Source organism: Catharus ustulatus, chromosome 14, assembly GCF_009819885.2.
Source record: "Catharus ustulatus isolate bCatUst1 chromosome 14, bCatUst1.pri.v2, whole genome shotgun sequence".
NCBI lineage: Eukaryota > Metazoa > Chordata > Aves > Passeriformes > Turdidae > Catharus > Catharus ustulatus.
This window is the reverse complement of record NC_046234.1, coordinates 13615458-13642834: the sequence shown is the minus strand read 5'-3', so window position 1 is coordinate 13642834 and position 27377 is coordinate 13615458. Positions and strand designations below refer to the sequence as shown.

Sequence of the window (27377 nt, the reverse complement as noted above, 5' to 3'; positions counted from 1 at the left end):
ATGTCATCTTCCTTTGAGCATCAAAGCCCATAGAATGCACAGGATTTATTTAGCAATACAGACAAATTTTTAAATTGTTTCTTGCCTTAAGAAAGGCTTTGTGGCTCTGGTCCCACAGTGCTGGTTCCCTCAGCCTGGAGCTCATCCTCCTGAGCATCATCTCGAGTGAGAAGGTGACTTTGCATCAGCAGGACTTGGCTGAGGTGTGTTGAAGCAGTACAACATGGCCTTGCTCCTGGGTCAAGTTGGACCAGAACTGGCTGTGCCATGTTATCCCAAGCCTTGTCTGTGGTCTGTGGTTCATCCTCTCTGTGTAACCCAGCCCTCTCTGCAGCTCTGCTCTTAGTCAGGAGAACCAGGGAGACCTTGGAGCCACGTGCTGCTCTCGCAGGTCAGTTTGTGAAGCCCTTCCCAGCCCTGTGTGTGCCTGTTTGTCGACAAGAGGGGCCAGCCCTTGTCCAGGGAGTTTAAACAAGATAACTGGAGGGAAGAGAGAGCCTGCCATCCCTCCAGATAGCAGCGGCTGAGAGAGCACCGGCAAAGTATGATTTGTCGTCTGTGAAAAATGTTTGCGTTTGACAGCTTTTCACAGGAAGCCTGTCAGAGTGATAATTTAATGAGTACAGATTGCTTGCAACACAGCTGTAAAACATGCTTTTACAGTGCTGTAAAATAAGCAACTGAGGCCTTTGTGTGTTTGCTTTGTTTGAGAACAAGTCAACTTCTAATACAAATGAAAGGTGGTCATTTATTTTACCCAGCAAACAGTCAAGACATAAGAGAGGAACCTGCCATTTTTCTTCTTGTGGTGGCAAGGTTAATGCTGGGTTATGTTGGTGTTTGCTAATCAGCTCATTTCTGTGAAGGAGAGAATTAGTATCTAATTAGATATAGGGAGTTCCTAGTCAGATTAGCATTTAACTCATAAAAAGGACTTTCAGTTTTTTTTCTTTTCCTCGCAGACATCTATGCCATAGTTTGCACAGAGAAAAGATTAATGTTCCTTCTGGCGCCCAAGCTGATTTCTCCATGTGGAGGTAGAAACTGAGGATTCAGACTTAAACTGTGCCAATAGCTACATTAAAATGCATCTATATATATGATATAATTGCTGCTGCTGACCAGGTTAAGAGTGTTGTGTGTTGCATAGAGGAAGATGCCATGCACATCCCGCTTCTGGCTCCATCCCTGCTTGCTGGTGTTGAGTGACCCTTCGTTCCCAATGCCATGCTTGGCATCACCCCTCCCCACCATCCAACCCCACCTCCACCCCTGGAGCCTCGAGGTGCCAGCAGTGGCACCCAGTGGCCAAGCCACAGGTGCTGATCACCAGGGCATTCTTCTGGAATGTTCAGGGATACAGGTGTGTGCTGGCAGGGTGGATGCTGACTCCAGGCTGCAGACAAAACTTCCTCTGCCCTCCTTCCCTTCTTTGAGAACGAGAGTTTTCTGTCCATGAAAATCATGGTCGAAGCTTGAGCCAGAGACAACGGGGCTGTGCAGGCATGCTGCCTCCTTCAGCAGTGCTGTGTTGGGCTTTTGGAAGTGCCTGGTTTTGGTGGGAAGTTTTCATTGCCTTTATTACTCCTTTTGGGCAAGGAAAAGCTGCTGGTTGGAAGGCTGCAGGTGTGCAAGTATTTGCTGCTAATTAGATTGCAGGGGTTTTTTTCATGATAATTAATGAACATACCTGCTTCTAGCCCACATGAAAAATTGCTAAGAGATGAAGAGCTCTAAAGCCTGGATATAGTTTATTCAACTTCCACTTCGGAGTGTAACTGATAAAATTAGTTTGGGCAGGAGAACAAATTGGCTATGGTAATATGGATGTATTACTTAAGATAACTTTCTTGGCTTAAAACACTGCTTTGGGTTGTTTAGACTGATAGTTGGAGCTATCTTATAGATTTGCCATCAATATAATTTCAAAAATCTAATTCTTTTTCAAGAGTTTTCTGATGCATCTAGCAAGTTTTGTGCCTGGTAGAGAAGTATTTAAATAAACAACTTATTTGGTGATACTGAAAGGTCTGAGCAAAGGAAGGAAGTGAGCCTTCAAAATGATTAAGTGAATTAGAAATTAATATACACCAAGCTAATCTCTATAGTATAAACTCAACAGAAAAAAATCTTCCTGGAGAGGAAATGCAAGTCATGGGAACGAAAGTGGAGGTTCCTGCTGATATTGGACAGAGGACGAGTTGGGTGTTTGAAATCAATCTCCTCTTCCCTGGATCATTTCTCTTGTGCTCCTAAGAGGCTGCATTATATACAGCCATGTCAGGCACTGAACCCCATGACTTTGTTCATCAGGAACTCATGGAATGTTTCAGTTTTTCCAGAAAATGTTTTCTGTGTTAGGCTTTGTTTGTACTGGAGCACTTTGAAGACGAAAATCTGAACTTCAGCATACTTTTAATGTCTTTTAACAAGGTTTAAATTCACACTGGGCCAAAATATTTCCCCCCACACTTATAACAACTTCTAGCTCTAAGCATTGCTCCTTTGAGGATTTAGAAAACCACAGAGGCATGTTTTATTAAAAAATATTTATTGAATATGAGTCACAGAAAAGCAGAGGTCAGAATCCTCAGTTGCTGGTGGCATGCATAAAATAATCGGTTTCCTCACCCGGCTGCGCCCGCTCCCCGGGGTGCTGGAGCCAACAGGCATGGAAGGCTTAGTCCCAGTGGCACCTACCTTGCTCTCCTTAGCTGCCCCCAAGGATGCAGAGGAGGGAGCTTTTTTCCCAAAATGAGCCAAATGCTTTTGGCCTAGTGGACCCCTCCCCTATTTTTAATTTTATTTTATGTCACCTATGCCTAATCTCCAAGGCAAAGGCTTTGTGATGGGGTAGTTTGTGCTTAGACCCACTTGGCACGGTTGTGATGATGTGTTCTTGGAGGATGTGTTCTTTGAGCTGCTTCTGCAGTGGTATTGTCTTGTTATCAGTGTTGGAGACACATGTGGCACTGCCGAGACATGGCAGCAGCCACTCTCTGGGCTGGCCAGTGCTCCCAGAGTGAACCAAAGTGGAGATTTGCTTTGAGAAAGTGATAAAAATCACAAACCCTATCTGTCCTTTGTCATTTGAAAAATCTCTTGTTATTGTGCCAAGTGTTTAGCCCTTAGATTTTAAGCAAATGATGGGGTTTTCACATTGTCAGAAACATCTGAAGCCCTTTTTGCAATCAGGAGCGATTGATTAAGTGGTCAGGCCGTGATGATGAACTTGCAGGATGGGAGAAAGAACTTGCAGGTAGATTTTAAAGTATTTTTTAATATATTAAAATTTGCTCATTTTTGAGGCTGGTTTATGATAATCTTGAAAAATGAATTGTCAAGAACTGGAAAGAAGGACTCATTTGTGCAAAACATCTGTTTAACAAAGCCGTCTTTTTTCTTTCTAATATGTTGTTCTTTGGAATTACATCTTGTTAGATGCCTGAATGACAACATCAGAAACTTTTGGGCTTTTTTTGTCTTTTTGCTGACTCTTAATCATAATATTCATATTTGTATCAGGAGAGATTAGCGAGTCTAATCTATTAGACTCTATATTTGTATCTAGGAGGTATCTAGGCTCATATTTATATCTAGGAGAGATTAGAGAGTCTTCCAGTCTATAGAGAGTTTTGGGGATTGGTTTATGAGGATTAATCAAAAGTTTTGAGATACAGAGATTGTTTGAAAATTTCTGTGAGAGTCCTTTAATTTTCCATTTCAGTTTGATCATGGTCTTGTGTTAATCCCCCAGTCAAGCAGCAGTTGTAGGAGTGTGTGAACACCCAGTGCCTGCGTTTACCATTTTTTCTCTGCCTCTTTCCTAGAGTTCTTCAAAGAGCTCCTGGAGAACGCTGAGAAGTCTCTGAACGACATGTTTGTGCGGACGTACGGCCGGCTGTACATGCAGAACTCGGAGCTGTTCAAGGACCTCTTTGTGGAGCTGAAGCGCTACTACGTGGGCGGCAATGTCAACCTGGAGGAGATGCTCAACGAGTTCTGGGCGCGCTTGCTGGAGCGCATGTTCCGGCTGGTGAACCCCCAGTACCACTTCACGGACGAGTACCTGGAGTGTGTCAGCAAGTACACGGAGCAGCTGAAGCCCTTCGGGGACGTGCCGCGCAAGCTCAAGCTGCAAGTGACGCGAGCCTTCGTGGCCGCCCGCACCTTCGCGCAGGGCCTGGCCGTCGCCAGGGACGTCATCAGCAAAGTGTCTGCGGTGAGCTCTGTCCCCTCAGTGTCCCTGTGTGCCCTGGAGCTGTGATGGCAGCATCTCTCCCTGCTGTCCTGTACCTAAAGGCAGTGGTGGTTGAGCGTGGGTGGGACCCAGCTCTGTCTGTGTAGGCAGTGCTGTTGTGTGATAGTCACGTTCTGAGGATACCACTGCCTAATTCCCCAGGTGGATGCTTTCCTCCTGTCTAGGGAACAACAACAGCAGGAAATTAAATGCCTTCTGCAGTGGAAATAACCGTGTTTGCTTGTGTAATATCTTCTTCTTAATATTGCCTTTAAATTACAGTGAGTCAGGGATGCTGCAGGCATCTATTATGGAACAGCTGATGATTTGCTTCTTGCTCCAGGGCATGGGGAGAGGCAGTTCACATGAGCAAACAGCACTTCTGTGATAACAGTAAGCTAGAACCATCTGCACAGGGCAGAAGCCATTTGTACTTGGTGCCACACATGCAGCACAAGTTAGACCTCAGACTTGAGTCACTTTTTGGGGGGATAAAACAGCTGTGATGTGTTGGTCACTTAAATGTTTGCCTCCCTCTTCCTATAAATCACTTTGGAGTTGTTTAAGTGGGGTGACTGCTTTTTTGACATGAGATTTGTCTTTAATTTTAGTCTGAGTTGTATGGTATAGGGAACAGTCAATAATCCCCTTGAAGTGATTATGTAAGATAACAAATATTAGTGATTTCCTTTTAACAAACTCAGCTCATTTCCTGTGAGCTGTGGAAGATTTATTGTAATAATTTAATTGGGCAGAGAGACGTTTACTTTCCCTCTACCTGGTTATAGAGTAATAAAACATGAGACTGAAAGAGCAGGCAGGAGTTTGAATCACCCCAAATGCCAAGGAAAAAAAACTGTATACAGTTCTGTAGGCAGCACAAACAGCATCCTTAAATGAGATAATCATTCAAATTTCTTTGACTTATGGGGATAATATTAAAATACTGTCTTTGAGAATAGGGGAAAAAAGAAGTCTGCTTCCATGTTAATTTTTCTTGAAGAGAAATGAGGCAAACAGCCGGCAATAGAGCAGAACATGTATGGAAGGGCAAAGAATATTAGCAGGGAAGGAGTTGCTTAACTAAAATACCCAGACTCCAGGAGTGAGTTGTAAGTTAGCAATGACAGGTTTAGGTCCTTGGACACCTTGGCTCCTCACCTAATAGAGATGACTCTCAGGTTAGATTGGTGTACTGCTGGTTGAGAATGGGTGTGTGAAGCTCTGTGTGTGACATGTGGGGTCACTCTTAGGAGATCACAAAACCTTTCAGCCTCAGGAATGCTGTCCTGGTGGGAGGGGTGGTGGCAGACGAAGTGTCTTGTCTCTGTGCCAGGCCACTGGCCAAGCCTGCTGACTCTTGGTTGGGGTTTCAGATTTGGTGGCTCTTGTTTTGTGGCTGTGTGGCAGCTCTTGTGGTCAGGGGATGGGGTTTTCACTGCTGTAGAGTGTGGATGAAATATTCGGGTGGGAGGTCTGGCCATTAAGCCCCTGTACAGTGCAATTACTTGATAGGCAGTAAATGTGCATGGGTGAGGGATTGTGTTTATGCTCCATCTGCTCAGAATTCATCAAAACGTCTCCAGACTTGACACAGAACCACAAGGGCTACGGTCCTGCATCTGTTACGAATCAGTCGTGAACCCGAGGTGGCGTCGTGATTTCTCTTTCCCTTTTGAAGATCCTTGAGTGTAGAGTTGCCTTCAACCCTAGAATTAATTGCTGGAGTGTGGAAAGCTACCCAGAGTCCCATGCAGCTGCAGAAATAGCTCACGTGCCGTGGACAATCACAGTTGCTCTACTTTCCACTTCAGTTTCACAACTTGCACTGGAAATCCTACAACAGATTGACTTTTCCAAGCAGTAACAAAAGTCTTTGCTGTTGAATACCTAAGCTTTAGTTGCAGCAGTAGAAGGAATAATAATCTTTTCTGTAGGGTTTTAATCTCATTCAGTGGGAATCTAACATGGTGTTTCTGCAAGACACAATGGGAAATCCTAGATGTGAGTTTAAAAGCTGATGTTTTTATTCCTGCTGCTCTGTGGTTGTGTTTTGGGGCTTCCCACATTACATACAGATTAGCCTGGCTTTGCTGAGCTCTATGTAATGACTCCGTTGACTTTTCTTCGTTATTATTTTTACTCAGGAGTTGTAGTGGAATGACTGCTTATACCAGGGATTAACTTGGGGGATAAATCTTCATTCTTCTTTATGAAAAAATGTCCAGAGGAATGCAAATTAGTTTTACTTTCAATGTGCTTTGTGACAAGTAAGTTAAAAATGTTTAATTGAAAATCTTCAGGAGGAGAAATGCAAACTACTGCAAGGCCCAGCTGTGTACTTTCCTGGGACACTATCAGGAGAGCAAAGAGTACTCTACAGTACTATGGCCTTGATGGCTTTTTAATGATCCTAGGTATTTTTACATCTTCTCTAGGGAGTTGCATGTAGAAGGATATTGTTCTTGCATGAATTTGGGAATAAAGGGATAAAAGAAGAGAGAATACTGAAAAGCTGCAAATATGCTTGATTTCTGAGCTAAAATGCTAGAAAATAAATTCAGCCTTGAATGGATCAAAAGCTGTACCACTGTGCTGAAATACACAACAGAGAGAAAGCTGTATGGTTTTGAGAGAAAGCACAGACTTTTTTCAACTGTCTAAACCTCACAATTTCAATGCTTAAGTCTTCATCCCTCAAACTCCCTTCTTTGGACCCAAAAAGTACAATATTTTCTAGATCTGTTCTGAACAGCAGATCTGTACAGGGTGCTGTTTCTGCCTGTATAGATGTGCTCACCTTTGAGGCTGGCTGCAAGGGGCTTCTCTCTGTCCTGTGCTGGTGCTGGGTGCTTTCTCCCTGACCTTCCTGCCCCTGCCTTCAGGAGATGGAATCTGCCTGTCCCCTAATCACTCTCCTGCTACTTAGCCCTGGACAAGCCCTGAAGTCAACCAGGTTAAATTGCTGCCAGCAGTCACATTTCCTGCCCTGGAAAAAAGGACTGGAAAAGGGCTGGAAGAAAGGAGCAAGTACAAGCCAGAGCCATGAGTGACTGAAAAAGGATGAGAACCTGTAACTGGGCAGTTCTGAGGCTGCTGAGATGTTCCCACAATTGCATGGCATTAAACCCACAGCCTGGTTGAGGGTTGTGATGCCTCTGAGGGCCAAGTGCACTGGGGCTTGTAGGGTGCAGGTCAGCTGCAGGTATGGGGTGAAGGTGCCTGCTTGTGAGGGAAGAAGTGAAATCAAGGGCTTGGCTCCTTGGCAGCATCTTGTAGGTCAGGAGGAGCTGGGAGGGGAGGTCTGGCTGAAGGTCAGCAGCAGAGGCACATGAAGGCTGAAGCATGCAGCCACCCAGCACTGAATCCCTGTCTCTGTGTCACCATCTCTCTGCAGACCAGGATGTGTGGGTGTCACCTTCTGCACTTGGCAGTGGTGATGAGAGTTTTCTGGAGCCCCCAGGAAATATATGCTGTTAAACTGTTGCTTTGGGTTTCTTTTACCACTTTTTCCTCTTGCCCTTGTGCCCTATAATTGGAGGCAGAACTGCTGGGAGCTCAGGAGGCTCTCAGGTCACCTCCTCAACGTGCATTTGTGTGCTGAAAGCCACCAAAGCATCTGGACTGCTGGAAAGAGTCTTCCAGCCTATTGTTGGGAACCCTGAGAAAGGCAGCAGCTTGAAAGTTGTATGCAAGAAATGGTGTTTAGTTTGGAGACAGTAGTGAGCCATATGAAATAATGTGATTTTACATGAAGATTATACCTACTTCCTCATCTGCCATTCCTCTGGTGACATCAGCAACCAAGAGGAGGCTGCTGGAGGTGTTCCCAGTGGGTGGAGAAGGTTTCTTTGTATTGGCATTCAGTATTCAGCTTTCTTTGTATTGGCATTTCTGCCCTAATGAAGTCTAATGGTAGCAGCCAAGGAGGGATTTTTCTTCAAATTACTTATGAAGAGAATTGCAGAGGGGGTACAGGTGATTACCTTCCCACAAGTGCTCCAAAGCTGGAGTGAGAGCCCAGTGACTTTTTACCCCCTTTTGCTTTGAGCTGTCTCATCTTGAATGTGGTACCTGTGGAGCACAAGTTGGAGCTGTTGGCTGACCTGCTGGTGTGCATGAGCAACCTGAACTGTGTCTCATGTCATTTCTGGCATGGGTGCTGAATGTGGAACAGCCATTGACTTAGGAGAAGCAGTGATGAAAATAATAAAACAATGAATGTATAGGAACTGAAGCCTATGTCATCACAAATAGTAGGGCACTGAGATCTGGTTTTGGTAAAAGTTGTGCCCCTTGTAATTACCATTTGAGGATCTAAAAGTTTAGTCAGAGAGCCGACCTCCCTGTGTGCAGTTTTTGCCCTTGGTTTGACTTTAGGGGAATGTGACTGTAATCCTCTTTCAGAAAGAATTTCATGTTCCCATGTCCAAAGGCTGCAATATCTTGCTCGGGTAAGAGCCAGCCTTGCTGGGGAAGTGACAGAAATGGAATATGTTGCTTGCATGCATTGGGAAGGGACGGAGGGACAACACTTGTGCTATGTGGGTAACTAAGAAACAGCCAGAGGAGATAAGGAGCCCTTTTAGTGTGTAGCAGAGAGACCTCCAAAGAGGCTGTGCTGTCCTGGCAGCAGGTTGCAAGCCGAGGGTCAGACCAAGGGGCTGCCATGCGCAAGGACATTTCCTTCCACATACCAGGGGCAAACATCAATGCAGAAAACAATACCAAGCACTTCTCCACATCAAAGATGACCCTGAGAAGACCTGCCAAGAATGTGGCTGCATCTGCCTCAGTTCCAGCCATCTGAGGGCCTGTGCTAGGCCTTCAAAGCACGCTGGAGCAGCAGTCAGCTCAGATTTAGGGCTGGGAGTGCGTGGATAGGACTCTGGATTTGGAGCCGATGGTGTCATGCAGGAGTACTTCAGTCCACTGGCATGGTTTTGGCTTTTTCTTTCTCTGCCCTGCACTGTGGTTCTGCTGCTAATTTTGAAAACAATGTGAGGGATAATTAAGGATGGTTTTGGTTGTAGATGCCCAAATAAATGTCACTGCTGCTTTGCTCATTAAACAAATGGAACCCTCCTCATGATCCTTGGTGTGTGAGGCAGGGAGAGGCTTGTTCCTACAGAGAACAGGCTTGGTGTGAAAGGCCCTTTGGTCCCAAGGGGCACCATGAGCAGGAGTGCTGAGCCTGGCTCTGCTGTGGAAGTGTTCAGAAGGAGAAGCATGCACCTGGCTGGCACTCTGAGCTCCCCCATGCCCTTCGTGGCCTGGGGCTGCTGTTGGGGAAGACAGGCATGTGAATGTTAAGACTGAGCAGCTCTAGTGCCTGGTGGTGGGATTCTCAGGAGCTCTGCTTTTCCTCCCAGCACTGACACATCTGGAGGAGGGGAGCACACTGTAAGCAGGGAATTGAGCAGAAATGTACTCTTGAACTTTGCCTTGCACGAGATAACGCTGCAGCAGACACGCTGTGGGTAGCAAGTGTTGAGACAGAATTGTGCAGTTCCCAAAATCACTCCTAAATGTGTTCCCTTATGCAAGACCTCAGAGGCCTAAATCTGTGGTTGAACCAGATGCTGTCTAAATTATTAATGTTCTAGCGCCAGGCCAGCAAAATTGGTTAAATACGTAATTAATTCCAAAACACTTTCATTGGAATATTTGGGGTGGGGAAGCAAACCAGGAGCCTCCCAAGTGATGTTCTGCCTCACAGTGAGCTGGACGTCAGGCCCAGCGTGTGCCAAAATGATGTTCTTGCACAACACTGGGAGAAGGAAAAGATGATGCAAGTAGGGTTGTGTTGGTCCCAAAACTCAATGGCAACTCACTGTCTAAGATGACTGGTCACCTAGAGCATCTCACAGGCAGCTTCAGAGTATGTTTTTGAAATCATCTTTCCATATCACTGAGAAGTTACTCCTTCAGTTTTTTAACCAGTACGTTCATAATTTTTTTTTCAAAGAAAACACAGTATAAAACAAAAATGATTTCACTACATTTATTTTCAAACTGTTGGATTTTTATGTTTTCTGGCAGCTGTGCTGCTGGCATGGTAACGCTGTTGTTGTGCAAGCATGGAAAATAAGAAAGCCTGAGTTATCAGTGTTATTATAAATAGTTATTAAAGCTGACAGGATTTTAAATGTTATTATTAACATTCTTAATGTTAACTTGAGGGTAGAATGAGAGAATGTAATGTAGCTCTGGCTGTCTGACAGCTGGTGGGAGCTCCCTACAGGACTGTCCATGGTTGAAGCTCTGTCATCCTTCCTCAGCTATTTCTTGCCTTGAGAAGGAGATGAAAAAGAATCTGGTTGCTTCTCTGAACTTTATCTGCTTGCACAGATCAGTTTATCTTGAGTTTTGGTGGTTTTGTGGTAGCCTGTGAATAAGGCAATTGCGCTTCATAGGTGTGTACTTCAGTGCTGATGTTTCTACCAGTGGAATGCATCCAGCTGCAATTGCCAGCAAGTTGGAAAAGGCTGGGGGTGTAACAGTTTCCCTCATGTGAAACTCTGAAATGGGATGGGTATGACGAGGTACCAAGAAAAACCAGGTTTTATTATGCCAAAAGCATGTCATTTTTACAGGAACGTGATTTTACCTGCACCAGTCAATAAAAATTGAGACATTACCCCAACAAATGTCATAGGAAATGTTTGCATTAAGCCCTGAGTTGTTTACTTTTCACTTAATTTCTGTGAATTGTGTGCAAATCTGTATTTTTAAGGAGCAAGTTCGATATGAAGATTGGTGCCAAAACACATCTGTTAGCAGCTTTTAATCTTCACATTTGACAAAGCGTATAGATATGGACAAATCGTAATTTACATGATGAAACCACAGGGTGATGGATTGCTGCAGTGGCGTGGAACGCCATGGAAAGGAAATAAATTTCACAAGATAAAAGGAAAGGACTGGAGTGCATTTACTTCTGTCAGAAGCTTTTATGGGGTATGGGCACTGCAGCTACTACTACCTGGGCTAAATCTACCAGAGTAAATCCCCTCCAGCAAATAAAGCTTTCTTTGGTACTCTGCTTTATTAGAAAGGAGATTACTTGGTTTTGAGGGTCATTCTAGAGTACAGTTTGAATGAACTTGAGTTGCTTTCCAAGATAAACACAACCCCAGAACAAAGCATATCTGGGTTTACTGTTACATACAATGGCGTTTTAAGAGCTTGCACCTGGCGTGGCAGGGCCAGCATTAAAAGCTTGTGAAGAATTGCCAGTGCAACATATGGCACACCCCACTGACAGAGCCAGAGCTGGTCTGCACGGGGAAAGAGCCTGTGCCAGGGGTTAAAGTTCTCTTTGCAGTGATACTCAGCAGTTAAGCATTTATCACTGTTGTAACGAGGTGTAATTGCTCATAGTTCCCTAAAACTCTCCCTTAGAGTGATCTCTGTGCCTTCCTGTTGCTTTTTGACACCATAAAATGCCAATTCTAGACTGATGAATTTGCTCATTGTCTTCTTCGTCTGCAACTGTATTGCACGTTAGCAGCTTCCCCATGGATTGCATCTATCACTAGCAGGGAATCAGTGCAGGCTGGTGTTTGTCTTTTCCATCATCCCTTTGTGATCACCCTCTGCTCAGCTCTGTGCAGGACTCTAACCTGGGTGGGGAAGGAAGCAAAACTTCTCTTGTTTTTAAAATCACCCGTGTCTTTGCTCAAAGGACCTGATCCAAGTGACCATTGCATATTGCCTGCTGTGGAATGCAGGAAAGCAGCTTCAGTTTCCCCTGCATCTGCTGGGATTCGTAAAGATCAACCCCTATGGAATATCAAAGTGGGCGATGCTGCAGGGCTGCAGCCGCTCGGCACTCGTAGGGCGAGGTGGGAACCTAAGACGGGCAGGGGCCTCCTGGGTCACGGCTCTGAGGGTGGGTTTTTGCAGAATGCTGCCATGCAATCCCCTTCAGAAAGCTGCAGCTTTCCTCAGTAGGGTTGGGGAATCCTCCTGCTCCTCATTCCACTTCAAACTGCTCTAGCACCTGGCTCGCGCTATCAACATTTTCCTAATTGTTCTTCCTGAGGAGGATGCAGAGCACTCCTTTGAGGGCTAACAGTGCTAGGATGGCCAGGATCAACTGATAAGCCTCTGGACTTGGCATGGAAGTCCTGTCACCTACAACTGAGTGACACAGGAAGGGATTTTTATCAGAGAAACAGCTAAACTACTAAACCTGAGCATCCTTCAGAGCTCTTGTCTCTGGGTGTGAGATGTTATTTAGTTCCCCCTGCCCCTTTTTTGTTGTGCAAGGACTGCACCATCTGGATAGCAGATGATACCTTTACATTTGTCTGTTTCCAGTTTTCCAACTATAAATCATCTGATTTAGCTGGTTTCTGTTGCTTGAGCTCTTAGTATTTGATCCAGCTCTCATTTTAAAGCCATGCTGTCCCAATAGGGAGCCTTCTGCTGGGGCTCCTGCTCCCACTGTGCCTTCCAAATATATATATAATATAAAATGTGTATATGCTGTGGAGCATCTGAATCAGATTCCACAGCCACCACAAACAGCTTTCTACATGGATTCTCCTTTTCCTCAGCCAAACAGGCTCTTTGTGGACAAAAGAAGGGTAAAGTGCTGTCTGATGAACATTGCTGGCCAGCCAAAATCCAGTGCTGAGCTACATCAGCTGCAGAAAATTGTCCTGTCTCTCTAACCAGTTTACTTGCCTGCTGAAGACAAGCCGTGGTTTTTCTGGAGTTGTCAGAAACACAGCAGATCTTTATCTGTCATCTCTTCCCATAAGGAAAGAGGGTTTAAGAATTTGCTGATGTTCTTAACAAAGCTGGTCTGATTATGTAATGCTTTTTCTTTTCTGGTTTGTTTTTGTTAAAATCTGTTGCCTCCTAGTTTCAGGGGTTGTCAACAAGTTTTTGCACCGAAGATTAGGCTTAATCCTCACACTGAGATGGGCAATAGTGAGGTCCTCAGCATATGTGTAGTACCAGATCTTCCTCATGTACACTCAATTTCACTTAGTCCTGTTGTCCTCTCTGCCATGAAGTCAGTTTCCAGACCTTCAGCAGGTGACATGTGAAGGCCATCCACATCTCCAGCTGTTTGTGTTGAGGGACTTTGCTCTTTCTCAGGGATGTTTTGTGTCTCTTCCAGCATGGTCTTGGATCACAGCCTCTTTAGAGCACTTCCCTGAATGCCTTGCAAGGAGTCCCAGGTGCATTGTTCAAAACACCACTTCTGTTATGTCAGTGTATCTTTGATTGCATCTTAATTTTCTATTTTCATGTGTGACTAATTAACACTTAAACTTGCTCTTGAGGGAGCTTCTCTGTTCAGTGCTTCAGATGGACCCACCATGTGGTCAGGATGGAGCTAATGCTCCTTGGACTGGCTGGATGGAAATGGTTTCAATGAATGTTTTGAAGCTGGGCCAGAGGGTGAATCAAACATGAATGACCATGAGTCACTTTGGAAAACAGCCCTGTTGAGGTGACGTGCCTGCTGCAGACAGCTCCACTCGCACGCCCAGCGGCTGCACAGTGGCTTTGAGGGTCTTCCCAGCTTGTCCTCAGCTGCAGGGTTGTAGCTGCCACCTCCTTTGGATGTGGGGAATGGTGTTACTGAGCGGGATGAGTGCTGAGTATAAATGAACCCAGGTATCTGTCATGTAAATGTTGTGTTGAGGGACTTGAATGTGATATAAAAGAGCTGGAGAGCCCTGCTGGGCAATTGTCCAGGAAGAGCCACAGCCCGCAAGGAGGAGGGCATGCTCCTGGTGGGTTTGGTACAGGGATCATGTCAGACATCCCATCTTGACATCCCACTTTTCCCTGAAAAATCGCAGCATCATCATCTTCTGTATGTGTTTGCAGGGCTCAGAGAGTGCAGTCTTGTGTGACATCTTTTGACTTGGATGCATTCTGCTGCCTTCCCTGAGTTTGAGTGCTGCCTTGGGGTACTTGGCCTTGCAGCCCTTGGTGGGGGTGGTCCCACATCATACAGGGTGCAGTGCATGGTGCAAACAATGATTTGCAGTGATGGGCACTGTCTGTGCCCCCTGGAATGGCAGGTACACCCAAGGTAGTGAACCAGACCCCTTCAATCTGTTCCCCAGATCTCTGGACCACATAAGCAGGAACTAGACAGCGATGGCTGACACCTCTGCATCTCTTCTGCACATCTCTGTCCCATGCACCTTGGGGTGTATGTGTGGAGTTTTTGGCTTCAGTGACTGGGGTCTAATTTTCTTGTTCTTTTGTCTTTTTCTCTCCTAAAGGTGAACCCCACGCCGCAGGGTACGCGCGCGCTGCTGAAGATGATGTACTGCCCACACTGCCGAGGTCTGGTGTCAGTGAAGCCCTGCTACAACTACTGCTTTAATGTCATGAGAGGCTGCTTGGCCAACCAAGGGGACTTGGATGCTGAGTGGAATATCTTTATGGGTAAGGCAATATGGGTTAAAACTGCATGTAAGTGTGCACTGATACTGTGTCCCTCATCTGAATAGCATTGAGAGTGGCTGTGCTGAGCTGTAGCAGGTTTTTCAGGTACCTGTGATGGGTATCTTTTACTTCCACACCTCTGTGTGCAGCACACCTTTTGCCATTCACATTAACCTCTAAATAAATGAGAATGTTGTGCTGGTGAGTTTTGTTGCAGTAAGATTTAGGAGGATAGAGGTGGCATGGGCTTGTAGGGTTGGAATGTTTCTTCTTGCTGGACCAAGAATGTGTGCAAGCTGGTTTTTTTTATGCTACTTATGCCTTGTCACCATACAGCTGTCCTTCCTGAAGTCAGTTTTCTCCTTCAGCAACCTGGGAGTCTGCTTGCCAGCCATGAAGAGCTTTGGAAAGAGCTGTAGACCTGGATTTTACACTAAAAAATTGAATGGGACATGTGTGAATCTGTTTTCTAAACAGCTCATTTGGTGCTCGGCCACCATCCTTTTGCAATGACAGCAGGTCTTGCGTGACACTGTGCGAGTGCTTTTGCATCCTCTTCCTCCTGTTTGTTATTTCTGTTCTGTATCATTCAATACATAAAATTTTGACTGAAATGGTAAATTCTACCTTGGGTCAAAGCTCATCAGAATTGGCAGTGCATCATATTTTGGGGCACAGGAAGTAGATAATGTTAAATGTTTTCATTTGTGCTGCTTTTCCAGGAGGTTTGATTTATCTGTGATCAAGCATCCTTTGGAGCAGTCACTTTACTCTGGTTGATGTGTGATGAAGTGCACGTGTATCTGCTGCTACTGAAAAAGCTGTGATACTCTTCCCATTCCACTCATGGGAAAAAAAAAAAAAAGATTGTTAGAAAGAAAATATTTCTTTTTCACTAAGTTGCAAGATTTAAAAAAATTGAAATTTCTGCTAGCTGACATTTCAGGCTACACTTATGTCTTAGAACTTGTTTTCCTGTGTTTTGTGCACTGGATTTTCACTTCGCTGCCCATGCCAACTGAATGTGTGCAGGGTGTTCTTTCAGAAGGCATTTTTTTTGTGTGTATATTCCATATAGGGAGCTAAATGTGACACTAAGTTGGGTTTCCAAGTCATTCTCTGGGAGGCTGACACCCCACCCCCCAGTCCTCACAGCCGTCTTTCTCATGAGAATATTAAGTATTTCAACTACAATTGTTGCTGAAATAGCTCAAAGCCAGGAGACTTGCAAACATCTAGTCCAAGTAGAAAAGAAGAATCCCATGAAAGGGAAGGGCATAATGCCAGAAAACAGACAAAAGCACAAGCAGCTAATTGCTGTAGGTGGTATGCAGCTAAAAACGAACCTTGGGGAAAACCGGCGAGCCCTGTCACACGAGACTGATCAGGGACTGCCTGCAATAATTAAGATTATTAAACAAGACAAAATAAATACATGTGATTCCAGGTTGGAAGCAAAGCCTTCTTCTTGCAGTGCTTCCTCCCCAAAGGGCTTCTTGCCCACTCATTACTTAAGTATGGTATTAAGCTTCATTACATTTATTGGCAGTATTTGCTTGGTTTCTTGCACTCTGAGTTGATGGTTGCAGTGGAGTACAGATACAGAAAACTTAAGCTGTGCTTTCTTTAGCCAATTTAATAAGGGAACAGGTGCTGGTTATGTTCCAGACTTTGGTTTCTCTCTGAGTTTGCCACTTGAGACAAATTAAATTAAATATATCTGATGTTTAGGGCAGGGCATATGCCACAAATATCTTGTGTGTGTGTTTAAAGGTTTAAATAATTAAAGAAATAACACCCCAAAAATTCCCTCCTAACCACCTCACAGAATCCCAAAAACCCACCTCCATGGTCTCAATGAGATTTTGCATTGTGGGTTTAAGTGCCAAGTTATGGCAATGATTTATTACAAGTCAAAAGCAGATTTTGAACCTATCAAATCAATTTAAAAATAGTTAAATCAGAGAACTTGTAGCAAGTGCTGCAAGTCTGTATGAGTGTGGGTGCATGTGAAATACGGTCTATAAGTAAGTCAATTATGTAAAGCTGGGATGTAAAGTTTGTAGGTTTTTTGAGACAAGAAGACTTTGTAATTCCTTATGTCTCCATAGTACCATTTAAAACTGAGGAGTATGAAATAATGACTGAATTGTACTCTTTTCTCCCCTTTAACTATCTAAATTATTTCTCCCTCTATTCCTGACACAATTGTACACCAATTAGACAGGGGTATACTTTGTTTCAAACAGGCTGTTGGGGGGTTGGAGCTTTCCTGAATGAACAGTGTTAATCTCCAGTGCCTTTTCATGATTTTTTTTTCTTCACAAAGGTTTACTCTGCTCAAAGATGTCGAATTCAGGCTCCATATACATATCTGGAGTACTACTTTGTGTGCAAAGAATTTTTTTCCCCAGCTAAAAAAAAAAAAAAAAAGATTGTTGTTAATGAATGGTCAAGGTCTTCCCCCTCCTTCCTTCCCCTTTTAAATCAGATCTTGGGGTTAAGTCTGAAAACTGCCTTTTGTTCTTCAAGTCAGACAGTGAGGCTGAAGATGTGGGTTTCTGATTATTGGTGGCACAATGAGAAAGAATTGCTTTCCTTCATGAGAGCGAGGTGCTTTGTTGCCAAGGATTGTCTCAATGCCAGTAGCAAGGACAAATGTATGCAAGAGGAAAAGGGTCTTTAAGGGATGGTGCTAGATGGTGTGTCTTGGTTGGTTTTTTTTTTCACCTAAATCCACTTCTACCTCCCCATCACAGGGAGGAGAGACAGTCTTTGTCGTGCTGTGTGTTTCCAATACATGGCCCAGGTACATTTTTCACGCTGACAAGAGTTGGTTTTTTTTTTTGTGAAGCAAAGCTGATCCACCTCACCGTGGCTTATAAATATCATTTACTTTGCACAAGAGCTGGGGCAAATAATTATTATTTGTAATCAACTCCTCTCTCCTCCCCATAATGGGAGATCTTTCTGGGAGATGAGTTGCTCAGAAGGTTGGTTGCTGGAGCAGGAGCCTCCCCTCCTGCGGGCAGCGGTGCCCTGAACCCCAGCCAGCCTTAGCAACATCAGACTGGGCTGCCAGAGGGAACCACTGCTGCCACCACTGCTCTGGGGACACCAGCCAGCTCCTGCAGGGAGGTAAAGGTTTGCAGGATGCCTCCCAAATCAAAACTGTGGATGAGGCAGAGCCCCCCCACCCTCAGCCCCAGCCCTTTCTAATGAAAGTTTATTTCTTATAGCGTTCCTTGCCAGTATCAATCCCAACTCCAATTACTACTTTCCTTATCTTTTCTCGCCAGCTTTGGCAGCTCTGCTGGAGGCCGAATGCATTTTCTCTATCGGCAGTCAAAGCAGAGGCTGCATTCCTGGGCTGTGATACATGGAACGCCATGGCACCCCTGCTAACAAAGGACCCAATTCGCTCTACATTCCCATGGTCTTGTGGATGGCCTGCCCGGCTCAAAGTTTACAAAGATGCCAAACAGCCAGAAGAATTGGGGTTTATGTTTCCTTTCAGTCTTTCACAAACACTTTATTGATCTGTGGCCTTTCCTGGCCACTCAGAGAATTAAGTAGTTACAAAATGGAATGATTTTTCTTTAAAAAAAAAGAAACCAAACCAAAACAAAAAAACCTGTGCATTTTGTGTGTTTTGTTATCTGTCTATTCATAATATTTTTATTTGAAATGAGCGGCTTCCTGCACGCTGCACCGGGATGTTCTTTATGCGCGTGAAAAACCCCAAAAGCTTTGACAATGATGAACACATTTAAGTTGTGCTCCACTTGTTTACAAAAGTCTCCATTTGGTGGCACATCAAAAGCATTTTTCTCTCCTCCGGCACAATGGTATATTCATGCTAGCAGTCATTACTCAGAGATTTGAAGCATCACTTTATTGGAGCCCACCACAATACAGTCTAAGACTCTTTGTTTCATTTGTTATTACCGTCTCCTTCCCCCCCTCTTTTTTTTTTCCTTTTTTTTTTTTTTAAATGCATTTAGTTCAGACCTGTTTGTAGTCCCTGATGGTGAAATTCCAGCCATGCCCTGCAAGAGCTCTTGTCACTGATGCTGGTGGTGTATGCCTGCAGAGTGAGGGCCTTTCCTGGGGCCTCCAGCTCCTCCTGAGCTCACTCCCTAAACACCCACACCTTGGTGGAGCTGAGCCAGTGAGAGGGGGTTAACTGAATGATAGTCCTTTAGCTAGCACCCAGTACATCTTTAGAATATTCAGTTTTCTGTAAAAAGTGGATCTGCATCTGCAGTTCATATTGGGGGTTATGGTGTTGGGTTATTATTGTTGTTGTTGTTATTTTTATTAATAATAATAATAACTTTACATACTCAAATAGCTTAGTTGCATATTTTTCATCATTTGTGGTTTTTTTAAAGTAGTTTATTTAGCAGGACTTGGGCACTAAGGCAGAATTATTACTAAACTGTTCAGTATGTAGAGTTTCTGTATAGGGCTTTAACAGATAGCCAGAGCCCACAGAAGTTTTCTGTTTGTGCAAAGTACCTTGTGCACTTAGGAGGAGGATGAATGTCATGAGAAAGATTAATAGACTGAGTGTGAAACACCCATTTCTTGTTAATGGAAGAGACCAGGCATATCTTAGGAGCAGGGAGGAGCTCCTTGGGGCCAGAGGGGCTGTTCTGTCCTCATCACTCATGCTAGGAAAAATTGAAGAATTACATGCAACTGGAACAAGATGAGTTTGTGGCAGAGCATCATGAAGTGATGCAGGAGAGGAGACCAGCAAATGCTTTGGGGTTGAGGGACCACAGTGAAAACTGTAAATTAAGGTTGTGATGGGTGAGAAGAGGCAAGAGCTTAGTCCCAGGTGTATTCCTGAAGGCACCTTGTAGGGGAGAACCAGAGAGAGGGCTTAAATGCAGTGCAGGGTGAAAGCCTTAATGCCAGTAATAATTTCCCAGAGGAAGTAGTGGATGGTCCAGTAGCTGCTGTGTTTAATGGTGCATTTGATGAGGACGTGCATGTCAGCACAGGAGGGGTGACACAGTGTTGGCTGAGAGACTTTGCATCTCCCCTTGCTCAGAGATGTGCCAAATACATCATGAGTGCACAGCATTCACCCTGCTCTCACACAGACTCCCTCCCTCGTGCAAATGGTCCATGTAATGCTAGGAGTTGCAATCCCTTGGCTTCCCCAGGCAGGAAAAAGCCTGTAGCTATCCATAAGGGAAAGATGGTATCAAGGATTCTCTTGGACCCTTGCATGTTGGTGCCTTGTGCTCAAGACCAGCATGAGGAAGCTGATGGCTTTGAAAACAGTCTTGAAAAACAAATGACACAAGGCAACCTTTAATAAACGAGCATGGAAAGGAGAGTGTTAGTAATGCTTGTTCTGATGGGAGGAGCTGATTACAGGCTGCTGTTGGCAGGCTGTGATGGCTTTTGATGTACATGAGCCTGTGGTTTGGTGCTGGCAGCCTCCAAGTGCCTGGTGAAGGTGTAGGCTCTGGGAACTGAGCAAAATGTTTCCTGGAGATGTGTGCTGGTCAGAGGTGACGCTGCAGTGGTTAATGCCTGTGTGCTCAAACTGTTATCCTTCTTAACTCTTATTCCTGAAGCTCCTCCGGTTAAAACCTTCATTTTTCTCTCTGTGTGTTAGATTCTCCTCCATTACAAACCTTTGTTTTTCTCTCTCTCTGTTAGATTCGATGCTGCTGGTAGCAGAGAGGCTAGAGGGACCTTTCAACATTGAGTCTGTCATGGACCCCATTGATGTGAAAATTTCAGATGCAATCATGAACATGCAGGAGAACAGCATGCAGGTGTCTCAGAAGGTAAATGGGCCAAGAGGACACATTGGGATTTTTCTATTTAATGTGTTTTATTTCCCTATTCTTGTCAATATGTTTTTTTCTTGAATGACCTTTCAAGTATATATAAAGCTAATGTAATACTTTGGGCAGGGGCTGCATTGGAGCCTGGAAAAGGGAGGCTCTTGTGACCTCTTATTTAATAGAATCCTTTCCTTCTCTCACGTAGGTTTTCCAGGGATGTGGCCAGCCAAAAACACTTGCCCAAGGCCGGAGTGCTCGCTCTGTCTCTGAAAGTGGTTTCAGTGCTCGTTTCAGACCCTACAACCCAGAGGAGCGACCAACAACAGCTGCTGGCACGAGCTTGGACCGACTGGTGAGTGCCTGGTCCTGCTGGTGCCACACAGGTGCTTCACACTCGGGTACCACAGTGTGTAATTTACCATTTTTAATTGATAGGCTTCCTTAATATTCCTTGGCTGCCTTAAAACTCTCTAAGGGGTGTAATCTGCCCATAGCTCCAGACATTAATTACCTCAGCCCTTCTGTGTCAGAGAAGTGCCTGTGTTAAAAGCTTGGCTTATGAATAATATGTGTTTGAAGAGCAGTGTTTCATTTTGTATTAAAAAAGTAAATCAACCATCAAAACTCACAGCCTGAAGATCTGGCCTGTACACGTCTGTTGTGATAAAAAATACCTTCCCAACTTCACTTCTACTGAGCGTTTGGTATTCTGGATTATGTCTTGTGTTCCTTTTTTTCTTATTTAATAGGTTACTGATGTGAAAGAGAAGCTGAAACAAGCCAAAAAATTTTGGTCATCTCTCCCTGGCAACATTTGCAATGATGAAAAGATGTCTGTAGGCACTGTCAATGAGAATGAGTGCTGGAATGGGAGCGCCAAGAGCAGGTTTGGTGATGCTGCTGCCCCTGGTTAACCCTTTCCCTCTCACTCCAGACTTTCCCTGTGTCCTCACTCTCTTTCTGAGCCCTTTCCTCCTACAGAAGTGATCCCAGCTTGCCCCCAGACAGGCTGCTGCCATTACCCCTTTTGTTTGTATAGATGGGAGAGCTGGAATGTAACACCAAAGTGTTATCCAAGCTCTATGTGGGGTTTGCTTTTAAAGGAGGGAACAGAATGTAGATACCCAAATAATAGGTCATCTCTCCTTGGACCTAAGCCCCTTACTAGCTCTTTGTGGAAGTGGGGAGATGATCTGTACAAAATCCTGTATCCCAGCCACAGAGCAGAGGTGCTTGTGTTGTCTGACTGTGTTGCCCCAGTGTCCCCAGTTGATGTTTCCACCAGGAACTGGTTTTGTTGAGCAAGGGCAGGGGTGATGGAGGGTGGAGACCTTCTCCACTCCTTCTGCCACTCCAGTGGCACAAGGGGGCCAGTGATTTCATTCACATTTTTTATGGAAAAAAAAATTTGAAACTCATTTTTTTTCTTTTAAGGAAGAAATTGCCAACACATGAGTAAGCCAGAGTTTTTCTGTCATATGGTTTATGTAACTGTTCAACTTTTTATTTTGGAAATGAAAGTTTCTCTTTTTTTTTTTCTGTTTGCTTACTGAGGAAATAATCACAATCCAAGATGTTCTATTAAAAAAAAAAAAAAAAAGGCATTGTCTGGGGTTTTCCAGCAGTTTTTCTAAGTAATAGCAGTTTCTGCCCTTGATAGTTTTGGGCAAAGCACTAAGCTAGACCTGATAACTTTTGCATTGTTTTATGTGTGCCTTAAAACTCTGCCATGCTTTGCTAGGGCAATGTTTTGGGTGTATGTGACAAGAAATGGCTCTGCCTCCTGAAATCTTGTTTATCAGCAGCTTTTAGGGGCTTTTCATAGCAGATACTCCAGTGTGTGCAGGGGCACCAATGTTGAGGGGAGAGATGGAGACTTGGCAAGGAGACAGGGCAGACTTGATATCCCATGTGGGTTGAGCCAGATAATTTGCTTTATTATTTTGTCCATGACTCCAATAAGGTAGAAGTTTGGTAGTCTTGCACACTTTGGTCTTAGACTTCTTTGAAACATGTAAAATTGATCACAAATAATAACAAAACTGTCACCATCAATTATCACCATCATTGTCATTCCCATACATAGGACAGGATTTGAGCATGCTCTTCAGAGTATGCTTGCATCTCACTGCCTGGTGTCCAGGATCAATAGACTGTGCTAAAGGCTTTTCTCTCTTGTGATACTGATGTTGGCATCATAACTATGGAAAGTAATGTTTTCTTCTGTTAAACTGATCTTTCTAGCAAGGCAGTTAGTTGGAGGGAAGGGGAATGTGTCCTTTTGCTGCTGTGTAAGATGATACTCCAAACATCTGTGTCAGGAGATGTATTCTGTTGGGTTTTGTTGCTCAGTCTCTCTTTTAGACCAGGAGGCTGTACATGTGTTCAGACCTGAGCATGTACACCTTCTGAAGCTGAGCATCTTGGCTCTCCCCTTCTCTGATGTGTGGGGCTACAGGATCTCATCTTCAGCATCACAGATGTGTCTCCTGCTGGGGTCATTAGGGAAATTGCATCTCACGTCTGTGTGGTGAGAAGCACACATTCAACATCCCAGCTTGATGGTTAAGGTGCATTACTCAAAGCCAGAATGACTCTCTTGCCTACAACAGCTACTATAGGTTTCTGTGGGATAACTATGGTCTGGAAGGTTGTGTTCCCAAAAGTGTCATCTTACTGGCATCAAGGCATCTCAGCACCTTGTATTGCTCTGTAGCCTGCAGCGAGCTGATTTATGCTGTTGAAAGCCATTATTAATATGAACCCCAGATCTTCCTTTTCTTTTCAAGCTGGGGAGAAAATTGTCATTTCCCTGCTCTTGTAGCACAGTGTAAATGAAAACAGTGCTTCATTCCACATGCTGCAGAGATTGCAGGGAAGGGAGATGGGCTAAGAGGGGCTGTGTGAGGTTTAGCATGTGGAAAGTTGCTGCTGGGCTCAGAATATCACCCAGACTGAAAGCAGGAATGGCATTGCAGAGCTCCCATGGTGCCATCCTTCAGCAGGGGACCCTGCTGAGCTGCAGCTCTGGTACCAGCAGCAGTTGTTTCTTTTCAGGTATGACTTTGCAGTGACTGGAAATGGCTTAGCAAGTCAAGTGAATAACCCAGAGGTTGAAGTCGACATTACCAAGCCAGACATGGTGATTCGCCGGCAAATCATGGCTCTGCGGGTGATGACCAACAAGCTGAAGAATGCCTACAGTGGGAACGACGTCGACTTCATTGACATAAGTATGTTTGCTGTTGTTTGCCTTTTGCTTTTTCTTTTTTCCCTTTTAATTGGATTTCATGCTAACACGGGTAGCTGGTTAAGCTTCAGCTGTGGGTAAGCGTGTTAGTGAAGAGGGTGGGAACCAGCCTCCGCCAGCCTGTGTGAGGAGGGGTGTTCCCACAAAGCCACAGAACAGCTTGGCTTAGGAGGAACCTTTAAAGGTCATCTAGTCCAACACCCCTGCAAAGAGCTGGGACTTCATCTACTGCATACAACCACCCTGACCTTGAGTCTTTCCAGACACGGGGAACCTACCACTACTCTGGGCAGCCTGTGCCACAGTGTTTCACCACACTCAGCATAAAACTGTTTCTTCCTTATATCAAATCTAAATCTCCTTTCTTTTAGTTTAAAACCATTACCCCTCGTCATAATGCAACAATCCCAGCTCTCTCAGTCTGTCCTCACACAAAAGGTGTTCCAGCCTCTGAGTACTTCAGTGTACTCTGGATTCCCTCCAGCAGATCCTTTCTGTGCTGGGGGCCTCAGAGCTGGGTGCAAGTCTCATGAGGAGAGTGAAGGGGGTGAATCCTCTCCTTTGACCTGTTGCTCAGAGTGCTTTTGGTGCAGCCCAGGATGTGGTTGACTTTCTGGGCTGCCCCCATTGCCAGATGTGATGATTGCACACAGAAATCACATTAACTGGTGACCCAGGCTTCCCTCTCATAAACACCAGAACAGCCCCAGTCTTTCCTTTCCCCTGCTGTTGTGCAGCCAGCAGAGGAGCACACAGGTGTGTTTGTTTCCCCAGGTGAGGAGAGCAGCGGGGAGGAGAGCGGCAGCGGCTGCGAGCTCCAGCAGTGCTCCCCGGAGTTCGAGTTCAACGCCACCGAGGTCACCGGGAACTCCAACAAGAGCGACAAGGCTGTGAACACTTCTGCTGCCACCACAAGCGGCCTATCACAAGCAGCCTTGCTCCTTAGCATTTTGTTCTTGGCCATGCAAAGACAATGGAGATAATTGTGCAGCATAGGGGGAGGGGAAAAGACTTTTATTATCAAAGGTAGAAGGCACCTGCTTTCACTTTTATACCATCTAGAGACTTTGCTTTTTAAGTTAATGGACAACAGTGTACAGTTTTTACTATGTTGCCACTGGTTTTAAGATACTGATTTATTTTTTTTTCCCTTGCTATCCTGGGAATAACAGGAATGGGAAGTACCAGTCTGTCCCGTTCACCAAGAATCCATGTTAGAGGTGGATAACAAAAATGTATATACAAGCCTGTAGTTAGCTCTGCATTTGTGTCTTTATCACTTTTTTTTTTCTTTTACTGTATTTCTTATGAAAACAAAAACCCCAGGGTCTTCTCTTGGCCTTTAACAAGTATGTGTTTCTGAAACGAGAAATATCTGTACAGAAGCAGGTTTTATTTATCATGTTATCTTATGAGGAAAAAAATAATTGCCCAACAAGCAGAAAATGTTTCATGTAGTTAACTTCCCATTTATCCACATTATGTTAGTTGCCTTATCTGGAGAGAAGTGGAAGTCATTTGTCTTTATTATGCGGTGAAACAGAAGGTGAAGGCAGAACTGGTCATCATGCCAAGGGCCCCGATTGTGTAGGGCATCCATGCCAGGAGCAGGTTGTGCTTGCTTTACAGGAGGTCTGGTTAAATTGGAAGGGACTACAGAGAATTCCCATTCTGCAGACGCTGAGAAGAGTTGTCCTTTGTTCCCCGGGATCCTTGCAATTGGCTGTAACTCCTGTGGGTCAGTTCCCAACGTGCATCCCCCATGGGAATGAGGCATTAAACTTGTTCAGTTGGAAACAGCTTGTCGTCTCACAGATCCAAATGCCAACGTGTGTCTTGTCTGCACGTTTGTTAGGTGAATGCTGGATTGAATTTTTAACCGTTTCGGTTCTGGTTTTAAGGAATGCTGTGGGAGGGCAGGTGGGGAAGGGTTTGGTTTGTTTTTGCAAGAGTTTTATTTCCTCTCTGATGGGGGCAAAAGAGAAGGAGCAGGCACTGTTGCAGGTACATGGAAGCAGGAGCTGGCAGGGCTGAAGATGCCTCATCTTGGGTGTGTTTGGTTTCCTGGGAGCTGGTGCCCAGCACCTGGAGCTTTTCAGCACTACCTGGGACACCATCCTCTCTCTACCTGTGCTATTGGAGTTGGAACAATGTTGTGGTGAACAGCAACTCATGAATAAAAGAAATGTATATTTTTAAGAAAAGAGATGAAATAATTTTTTAGAGTTTAGCAAAAGCAATGTCTTTGGAAAGATTCAGAATTACTCTGCACGTCTCTTCCTGCTTTGGGCAGCCTTTAGGTCTGGCTGGATGCCTGGATCTGGCCAGGAGAGCAATCCAGAGAGAAAAGGTTTGCTCTATTCCACCCTTGTATCATAAAGGATAAGTTTCTATTTTTATATTGAAGCATTAATTACTTGTTAGCTCAGGGTCAGCATTATACTCAACTTTATTTTCACACCAAATTTTTGCAAAGCTATAAAGACAGTATTCTTGGCTGGTATAAATAATCCTGGAGGCTTAATTTTACTAGAAGTAGCCAGTTATTTATTAAAACATGATGTTAGTAGAGTTAGGGATATTCTGGCTAGATTATTTTTCTCTAGAAAATAAATCATGGAACCATAAAATTGAAAAAATTCTAAATTTATGTGTGGGAAAAAATGGATTGTAAATAGCTAAGTTGCCTTGCGAGGAATTGGAAAATGTGCTGATACTTAGAAACTACCTCAGTTCTGAGGAATTTCCTTTCTAGCTTTGAGTGCTATTGCATTTACTTGGTAGAAGTGAATCTGGTCTCCAATATGTAGCTGAAAGAGTTATCCCTATAGACCTTGTTAGATTGTTTTTAATTTAGAGGGTTGAACTACATCCAGCTGTTTTCTTTCAGCAAAGTTCCCTAACAAAGAGAATTTCTGAATTAAATATTGCTGATGGTTTCCATGACTTTTCCTGATTTGTTTGGTTTCATGGCATTTTCTGATTGCCCTTTAATTATTTAAATGGTTCTAGCCATTTGAATTTTAATCCCGAAATAAACAAACCTTAGATGCACTACCATTGTAAATACATCGCGGTAAGGTCTGACTGGATAACCCTTCTGGCTCATACCCAGCTGGCAGGCCAGCAGAGTTAAATGAAGAAAAAAAGAATAAAAAAAATAAAACTTCTTCAGAGCTCTGAGATTGGTGGAACAAAAGCCCTTATGTTCTGAGCGGCTGCCTGCTCCAACGTTTCCCTTCTTGATGTAAGTGTTCATATGTAAGAAAGCTGCTTGTCAATTCTCCTGGTTTTGAGCACTTCTGCTCAGAAAGCAAAAACACTTCTGAATTTATATTTATCGTTTTACAGCTAATTGCTCACTAATTATTATTCCTCAGTTTGGTACAAGCCACCGATGCAAAGACCTCCCGACAGTTTTAAGTCTGTCCAGTTGACGTCGTAAATAGCACAAGAGACTTCCAGTGTATAAAGCACGAATTTGTCACCTGGGGCTGCAGGAAACAAGAGTAAACATCAATGTAGGACGATCAAAAGTTGTGTTCCTGCTTTTATTTTGTGTTTGTGTGTGAAGTTGGCTCTCTGACATGAGCTTGTAAACTAAACCATACGGGTAGGGATGAGACATGCTGCTCACTTCAGGGAAGGC

General features: G+C 44.3%; 1 protein-coding gene across 2 annotated transcripts in view; it reads left to right on the top strand.

The window, feature by feature from the left end:
* Positions 1 to 26904, top strand: part of GPC4 (glypican 4) — a 66720-nt gene extending 39816 nt beyond the window's left edge. For both annotated transcript variants that reach the window (XM_033072628.2, XM_033072629.2), the window contains exons 3-9: positions 3831 to 4222; positions 14500 to 14665; positions 20348 to 20478; positions 20684 to 20830; positions 21228 to 21364; positions 23536 to 23711; positions 24503 to 26904. In XM_033072628.2, coding sequence (XP_032928519.1) covers positions 3831 to 4222; positions 14500 to 14665; positions 20348 to 20478; positions 20684 to 20830; positions 21228 to 21364; positions 23536 to 23711; positions 24503 to 24711 — 1358 coding nt within the window. In that variant the 3' untranslated portion in view covers positions 24712 to 26904. The remainder of the gene's footprint in view (positions 1 to 3830; positions 4223 to 14499; positions 14666 to 20347; positions 20479 to 20683; positions 20831 to 21227; positions 21365 to 23535; positions 23712 to 24502) is intronic.
* The last annotated feature ends 473 nt before the right edge of the window (positions 26905 to 27377 follow it).